The 9,202-nt window shown below is 38.4% G+C and overlaps 1 protein-coding gene across 1 annotated transcript in view; it reads left to right on the plus strand.

The window, feature by feature from the left end:
- Window positions 1-9,202, plus strand: part of LOC105533091 (cytosolic 5'-nucleotidase 1B-like) — a 46,734-nt gene that overhangs the window by 5,368 nt on the left and 32,164 nt on the right. Inside the window, exons 5-8 of the mRNA XM_011971449.1 lie at window positions 77-244; window positions 1,353-1,482; window positions 8,186-8,308; window positions 8,713-8,897. Coding sequence (XP_011826839.1) covers window positions 77-244; window positions 1,353-1,482; window positions 8,186-8,308; window positions 8,713-8,897 — 606 coding nt within the window. The remainder of the gene's footprint in view (window positions 1-76; window positions 245-1,352; window positions 1,483-8,185; window positions 8,309-8,712; window positions 8,898-9,202) is intronic.

The following is a 9,202-nucleotide window of genomic DNA, read 5'->3' on the forward strand; positions in this document are numbered from 1 at the left end:
CCTCCCGTGGAGGAGCCCCAACCCTGTCCCCTTCCTGGCTATGTGACTGTCCTCCCGTTGCCGTCCCTCTCTGCAGCCCAAACCCAAGAACGCCATCACCATTGCTCTCTCATCCTGCGCGCTCTTCAACATGGTGGACGGCAGGAAAATCTACGAGGAAGAGGGTCTGGAAAAGTACATGGAGTATCAGCTCACCAATGAGAATGTCATCCTGACCCCAGGTCCGGCGTTCCGCTTCGTCAAGGTACTCTGCAAGCTGTCTTTGGTCCGCCAGGACCCTCGATGGCGAGGGAAGGACCCAGGCCAACCCTTGGGAGGGCATTCAATTTCCCAGATCATTCCTAGCCCACCATTGTCATTCTTGTCTCCTTCTAGCTGACCCAGGTCAGTTTATGATTTCGCACAGGCTTCCAGACTGTGGAGGAACTCCAGCCCACAGCCCTAGATTTGGTATGTTAGCCTTCCCTAAGTGAAGTCCTAATCATGAGACCTGTAACAGAAGCCTCTCTCCCTCGAAAGAGTGCTAAGAAGCCATAATGAATTTATAATCCTGAGTAGTAGAAATAAAACGCCATATTACAGTGAAATGAAATTCACGTTAGCTCTTCTGGCCCCAAACATAGCATATTAAGAAAATAAAGATGCTGTTGGCACTTAGGGGTGTGATTTTAATAGAAAAGGTAAGGTTCTCTGAACTTACACTGAAATGTATAGCACTTACAACTTTGATCTGCTTATATAAATATTACACAATAACATTTTAACCATACAAAAACAAATGACACCTCTACAAGTTGTTGGTAGAATGTACTTATGAGTCATAGTAAAAGCATGGGCAGGAGCTACAAACCTAAAGATACATGTTAATACACAAAGTACTCTTTGACAGCATATATACTAAAATTGGAACGAAACAGAGACAATTTGCATGACTTCTGGGCAAGGATGACATGCAGATTCATGAAGCAGTCCATATTTTTCAAAGTTAAAAAACAATCATTAGATGATCAATAAAAGCAGATTTTAAAAATCAATCAAACCTAGACAAAGCATAAAAGGATTAGCCTGACCCTACTCTCTACCTGTCCCCCAGAGATAATTCTAGTGAACCCAAAGTTGAAACAATTCTCAACAAACATTACTGATGTATTCTGAACATTAACTGAGTTCCTATGAATGAGAGGTTGATAATGCAGAAATGCATGGGATAAATCTTCCTTAAAGGAGCCAGAATCTCTCAGAGAAGATTCTTCAGAGCTTGAATTTGACTCTGATGAGATGCTTCCTCTGTGGCCTCCCCAAAACCACCTTGCCTGCCCCTCTTTACACACATTTATGTTTGTAACCTGCAGGCACTACAGTATGTCAATGCTAGACTCCGTGATCTATATCCTGATGAACAGGACTTATTTGATATTGTACTGATGACTAATAACCATGCCCAAGTGGGAGTGCGGCTTATAAACAGCGTCAATCACTATGGTAAGTAAAATAAATACCATGTGGAAGAACAGCTCTCTGCTCTGAAAGAGAGAAGCCATGTTATTTTGCTAACTGTGGCTTAACCAAACGCAGCGTCTTTGATACTGACACCCCCTTCTGCGCCAGGAATGTTTATTTGCCTATGTCAGAACAAGAGAGGCCATGTTCATTTTTAACTTCAGCACAGAGTTGGGCTCAAAGCTCTGGACTTAACTTGTCAAGTGTGAATTTCAAAGTCTTAATCCTAGGTCCTGCAATATATTTCTCTGTTTTATGTTTTTCACTTCTGAACTTGACTTCAAGGAGCCGTCAACCCAAAGGTTTTTACTGTGTGATCAAACTTCTTGCTCACCACAGATTCGTGTTAAAGGTTTAAAGGTTTTCACCTCTCCTTTCCACTCTTAAAATCTGATTGTCCCCGGCTGCTTTCTCTCCCCACACATAAAATAATTTACATGGAAAATCTGATTGATTCTAGTCTCTTCAGTGTTTCTATCAATGTGTTGGGGACTTTAAAAAAAGTTCCAACTTTTCCTATTATGGAACTAACTGAATTATTTCAGGCACAATTGGCCTATTTTCTAAATGGGTGTGTGAAGTTAAAATAACGTTTAAATTGGGCATATTTACAAATAATCGAGATATAAGTTATGAGTTTTACTTTATATTATTCTAACTATAAGGCTGGAATCATTGAAGCACATTTAAAAATATTTTTGCCTTTTAAAAGTGTAGTCTTCGTAGTGTTATGAAGTAAAAAGAGAGAACATAAAAAATTTAACATAAATGAGTGCCATATAACAATCACCTAGTAAACAACAGCTAGTATTTAACATTGATTTAGTAGGTGATTAAGGTCTATCTATCCCTCACCACGCTGACCTATTAAGGCTGGAAGCATAAGAAATCAGTTATTTACCTGTTAATTCTGCTGATGAACTGATTGTGTACAACCTTCTCATGCAGCCTTGTTCATGGAATAAAAATCTTTTGACCCAGAAGAGTTAGTTACTTCCTTCTCTGGGTACTGAAAGCAATTCGTATCTCTGTCTGCCGGGGTCTTTATTATAACAAATGTTTTACATGCCAGGCTCCTCAGTGAACTGTGATCTCCTTAAGAAAAGGGACGATGCTTTAATCATTTCTGGAGTCTCGGTGTCACCAAATAATTTCTGAGTGATGAAATTCACATGATTTAGGGATTTGCAGAGCACACTTTTGTGCCACATATGCCCAATATTGACATAAGCGAAAAAATGAGAGCATTTTCTAATACCAAAGCAGATACTTCCACCAAGACAGTTAATGGACCTGACCGACTCTCCTGGTCCATACAAATGATAAACAACTAACTAGACAGTATTCTGCTTTATATCATGTGTAGCTACCCAGTTTATCATATATCTAAAAAAAATCCTTTGAATTGGTACATATTCTATCATTTGGATAATCCTATACTTTATATAACTACTGTCACATTGTTGAACGTTTTGCTTTTATAAATAACCCTAAACAGACCTTTTTATAGAAATCTTTATCAGAATTTCAGAATATTCCTTTTTAAAAAACTAAAGAATCTTAGGTCAAAAGGTACAAAGCTGTTAAAAGCTCTTAATACATATTGCGTATCATCAAATCACTTTCTAGACAGCTTGTACCAATGTATACTTTTACCCATAGTATATGAAGGTGCCTATTTTACAAACCCCTTTCAGACAGCCAGTGTTATTTTGTTACAGTTACTGATTTACAAAAGCATTTGATGTTATAGTAATGTTTAATGATGATAATTCACTGTTATATGACTAAATTGCATGTCATGAGGGTTTAGTGTAGAGATTACTTCATTACCTAGGTAATAAGCATATTACCCAATAGGTAATTTTTCAATCCTCATCTGCCTCCCACCTTCCACCCTCAAGTAGGCCCTGATGTCTATTGCTCCCTTCTTTGTGTCCATGTGTACTCAATGTTTAGCTCCCACTTATAAGTGAGAACATGTGGTATTTGGTTTTCTGTTGCTGCATTAATTCACCTAGGATAACAGCCTCCAGCTCCATCCATGTTGCTGCAAAAAAGATGATCTCATTCTCTGTTATGGTTGTGTTCCACGGTATATATGCACTATATTTTGATTATCCAGTCCATCATCAATGGGCATTTAGGTTGATTACATGTCTTTGCTATTGTCAATGGTCCTGCAATGAACATTTGTGTGCATATATTCTGGTTTTTTGTTGTTGTTGGTTGTTTGTTTGTTTGTTTGTTTTGAGACAGAATTTTGCTCTTGTTGCCCAGGCTAGAGTGCAATGGCACTATCTCGGCTCACCGCAACCTCTGCCTCCCGGGTTCAAGTGATTCTCCTGTCTCAGCCTCCCGAGTAGCTGGGATTACAGGCATGTGCCACCACGCCCGGCTAATTTTGTATTTTTTTAGTAGAGGTGGGGTTTCTCCATGTTGATCAGACCAGTCTCAAACTCCTGACCCCAGATGATCTGCCCACCTCAGCCTCCCAAACTGCTGGGAGTACAGGCGTGAGCCACCATGCCCTGCCATATATATATTCTTATGGTAGAACAATTTATATTCCTTTGGGCATATACCCAGCAATGGGATTGCTGGGCCAAATGGTAATTCTGTTTAAAATTCATTGAGAAATCTGCAACCTGCTTTCCATACCAGCTGAACTATTTTACACCACCAAAAGCAGCACGTAAGTGTTCCTTTTTAACCACAACCTCATCAGCAGGTCAGTTTTTGATTTTTAACAGTAGCCATTCTGATTGATATGAGATGATAATCTCATTGTAGTTTTGATTTGATTTTCTCTAATGATTAGTGAGGTTGAGCATTTTTTTCATATGCTTGTTGGCTGCATGTATGTCTTCTGAGAAGTGTCTATTCATGTCCTTTGCCCATTTTTTAATGAGGTTGTTTCTGCTTGTTAATCTGTTTAAATACCTCACAAATTCTGGATTTTAGACCTTTGTTAAATGCATAATTTGAAAATATTTTCTTCCATTTTATAGGCTGTCTGTTTACTCTGGTGATTGTTTCTTTTGCTATGCAGAAGCTCTTTAATTAGCTCCCATGTGTCAATTTTTTTCTTGTTGTTGCAATTGCTTTTGGTGTCTTCATCATGAAATCTTTGCCAGAGCCTGTCCAGATTGGTATTTCCTAGGTTTTCCTCGAGGGCTTGGGACATGCCCCAAGGAGATATATAGAGTGTTCTGGTGAGAATGTCTGGCCCACTTTGCTCACGGAGTTAACTGGAGGTCACACACTAAGGCACTGGCCAAGCAAGATCCATTCTGCACGCCCTCTGTCCTACCTGCAGGCCTCTGACTGAGTAGGTATATGCCAAGCAGGGGACAGAACTTTGCAAACAATGTGTCAGCTGCCTAAGAGAGAGAAGGAGGACTGGGTCCTATCTACTCCAAACAAATAAAAATGTGCGAAATGCTTATGGGGAAGCTAGGGGAGAGAGAATGAAAGCAGACAGTCTCTGTGTCTGTTTAACAGAAATATCAAACAGCTGAAGCCTAGAAATGTCCGGTTCCCTTAAGCCCTACTTAAGGAGCTGAGATGAACCAGCACCCATCCAAGGTCTAGGAATGGAATGGGCAGAAAGGACAGATCCTTGACGGGAGCTGGGCAGAGCTGGCCACAGGGACCCTGGGCAGGCCTCGACTTCAGACGCCCATTGTCTTTAATCCATCTTGAGTTAATTTTTGTATCTGGTGAAAAGAAGGGGTCCCATTTCAATCTTTGGCATATAGCTAGCCAGTTATCCCAGCACCATTTATTGAATACAGAGTCCTTTCCCCATTGCATGTTTTTCTTGACTTTGTTGAAGATCAGATGGTTGTAGGTGTGTGGCTTTATTTCTGGGTTTTCTAACCCATTCCATTGGTCTATGTGTCTGTTTTTGTACTGGTACCATGCTGTTTTAGTTATTGTATCTTTGTAGTATAGTGTGAAGCTTGGTTATGTAATCCCTCCAGCTTTGTTCTTTTTGCTAAGGTTTGCTGTGGCTATTCAAGCCCTTTTTTGATTTCATGTGAATTTCCAAATAGTGTTTTCTAATTCTGTGAAAAATGTCATTGGTAGTTTGATAGGAATAGCATTGAATCTGTAAATTGCTTTGAGCAGTATGGCCATTTTAACAATATTGATTCTTCCTATTCATGATCATGGGATGTTTTTCCATTTGTTTGTGTTGTCTTTCATTTTTTTTCAGCAGTGTTTTGTAATCCTTTTAGAGATTTTTCACCTCCATGGATAGCTGTATTCCTAGGTATTTTAATTTTGTGTGTGGTGATTGCAAATGGGATTGCATTCTTTATTTGGCTTTTAGCTTGAACACTGTTGGTATATAGAAATGCTACTGATTTTGCACATTAATTTTGTATCCTGAAACTGCTGAAGTTATTATCAGAGGTAGGAACTTTGGGGCAGAAACTATGGCATTTTCTAGGTGAAAAATCATATCATCTTCCAAGAGAGATAATCTGAGTTCCTCTCTTTCTATTTGAATGTCTTTTTTCATTCTCTTGCCTGACTGCTCTGGCTAGGACTTCAGGACTATGTTGAATACAAATGGTGAGAGTGGGCATCCTTGTCTTATTCCAGTTCTTCTAGCTTTTGCCCATTCAGTATGATATTGGCCCTGGGTTTGTCATAGATGGCTTTTATTATTTTGAAGTATGTTCCTTCAAGGTTGAGGCTTTTATGGGGGAGGGGGGTAACATGAAAGGATGTTAAATTTTATTGACAGCCATTTTTGCATCTATTGAGATTATCATATAGTTTTTACTTTTAGTTCTATTTATTGGATGAATCACATTTATTGATTGGTGTATGTTGAACCAACTATGCATCCTAGGAATAAAGCCTACTTGATCATGGTAGATTAGCTTTTTGATGTGCTGCTGGATTTGGTTTGGTAGTATTTTGTTGAGGATTTTTGCATCTGTGTTCTTCAGGGATATTGGCCTGAAGCTTTCTTTTTTCTGTGTCTCTGCCAGGTTTTGGTATCAGAGTTATGTTGACCTCATAAAATAAATTAGGGAGGAGTCTCTCCTCCATAATTTTTTACAATAGTTTCAGTAGGATTCATACCAGTTCCTATATGTCTGGTAAAATTTGGCTGAGTATCCATCTGGTCCAGGGCTGTTTATGGTTGATAGGCTCTTTATTACTGATTCAATTTAGAAACTTGTTATTGGTCAGTTCAGGGTTTCAGTTTCTTCCTGGTTCAATCTTTGGAGGTTGTATTTTTCCAGGAATTTATCTATTTCTTCTAGGTTTTCCAGTTTCTATGCATAGAGGTGTTTGTAACAATCTGAGGGGTTTTTGTTTTTACTATTTCTGTGAGGTTGGTAGTAATGTCACTTGTGTCATTTCTGATTGTGTATATTTGGATTTTTCTCTCTTTTTTTCTTTGTTAGTCTAGCTAGCAGTCTATCAATCTTATTGATTCTTTCAAATAACAAACTTTTGGTTTTGTTGATCTTTCGTATATTTTTTCACATCTCAATTTCATTCAGTTCAGCTTTGATTATGGTTCTTTTCTTCAGTTAGCTCTAGGGTTAGTTTTTTTCTTTCTTTTTTTTTCTAGTTCCTCTAGGTGTGATGTTATGTTGTTAATTTGTGATCTTTCTATCTTTTGATAAAGGTGTTTCATGCTATAAACTCTCCTCTTAACAGTGCTTTAGATATGTCCCAGAGATTCTGGTATGTTGTATCTTTATTATCATCAGCTTCAAATAATTTCTTGATTTCTGCCTTCATTTCATTGTTTACCCAAAAGTCATTCAGGAGCAGGTTGGTTGTTTATTTTCCATGTAATTGTATGGTTTTGAGATCGAGCCTTTTTTTTTTTTTTTTTTTTTTTGAGACAGTCTCACTCTGTTGCCAGGCTAGAGTCCTGTAGCACGATCTCAAGAGCCACATCTTAATAGACCTTTACAGTAAGTGAGCAGGCTGTAGTTCAAGAAAAAGTACCCTGTTCTAGCCTAGACAAGAGTCAAACACTTGGGCTCAAGTCTGCTCTATGCATCTACATCAGTGTGTTAGATTAAGTCTTTATGTCTAACTTTCCTTTCCTGTAATGAAGATAATAATACCTTCAGTATGTTTGTGAGAATAAAATGGCATGATCTATGTGAATATACTATGCATATAAACTATAATGTACCAAACACAACCACTATTACATAAAATAGTTTAGGAATTTTAAATATTGGTGCTATAAGACGATTTTAAAAGTTTTTTTTTATTTTTTTTTTTGAGACGGAGTCTCACTCTGTCGCCCAGGCTGGAGTGCAGTGGCCAGATCTCGGCTCACTGCAAGCTCCGCCTCCCAGGTTTACGCCATTCTCCTGCCTCAGCCTCCCAAGTAGCTGGGACTACAGGCGCCTGCCACCTCGCCCGGCTAGTTTTTTGTATTTTTTAGTAGAGACGGGGTTTCACCGTGTTAGCCAGGATGGTCTCGATCTCCTGACCTCGTGATCCACCCGTCTCGGCCTCCCAAAGTGCTGGGATAAAAGTTTATTTCTAAGGTAACTTTCCTTTAGGTTCACAAATAAAGCCAGTTGAATTTACAAATAAGTTCAGTTATCTGTAAGGTAACTTTTACTTGGATTTACAGCATTTTGTCTTTAATCTCTGTCATAACAAAGTCTTTCTTGTCTGATAATAGGCTTACTGATTGACCGCTTCTGTCTGACCGGCGGAAAAAACCCAATTGGCTATTTGAAGGCATATCTTACCAACTTGTATATTGCTGCAGATTCTGAAAAAGTTCAAGAGGCAATACAAGAAGGTATTAGTCTGATTTTATTCCTCTAGTTAATAAAGAGGTTTACACTAATGGTTACTTACATTAAGTTTTGCATATGATTATGAGGCTTATGGTCTTGTTGGATATTCTTCTGAAGTTTTTCCACATGGGGCAACACTTAAGTCTGTCCTTTAGAGCTTTGACTTTCCTGGAAATGGACATCCTCAGTAATTGTCCTACAATCCATTTTACATGTTCCCATTCCTATAGAAACAGAGGCAGTGCATAGACAACTGTTCTGAGATCTGTGGTTGTGAAGAGGAGTTGAGCCATCAAGTAATAGCTAGAGAGAAAACATAAGGTCTGGGAGAATTTGTTTTTTTAATGGTAGAAACTATAACGCATGGACCTAAGAAGAGTATTAATCAGTCTCCATAATCTATCAGGTATTGCCTCTGCCACAATGTTTGATGGAGCCAAAGACATGGCTTACTGTGACACCCAGCTCCGTGTAGCCTTTGATGGGGATGCTGTCCTCTTCTCTGATGAGTCTGAACATTTTACCAAGGAGCATGGGTTGGACAAATTCTTCCAGTATGATACATTATGTGAAAGTAAGCCTCTTGCTCAGGTAGGTTCAATGAGTGCTAATTAATTTGTATGTACTTATTTATGTACTTATTTATTTTCTATTCTATATAAATATCAATATTGGTCCATTCTGATGAATGTTTAAGTTATTTTAGGCAGGCCACTCCTTCTTACTGTTTTATCTTTGGAGCTTTCTTTCTTTCTTTCTTCCATGAACTGCTCACTTTGATGCATTCACTGCTGATAACTTTATTTTTAATTTTAACCTTATTTTATCTATACTTTTGGAAATGCTTGTATGATCTTCCCATAATAAGAAGTATGCGAGTAACAGGAAATACTACT

The sequence above is a fragment of the Mandrillus leucophaeus genome, unplaced genomic scaffold (genome assembly GCF_000951045.1).
Source record: "Mandrillus leucophaeus isolate KB7577 unplaced genomic scaffold, Mleu.le_1.0 Scaffold122, whole genome shotgun sequence".
NCBI lineage: Eukaryota > Metazoa > Chordata > Mammalia > Primates > Cercopithecidae > Mandrillus > Mandrillus leucophaeus.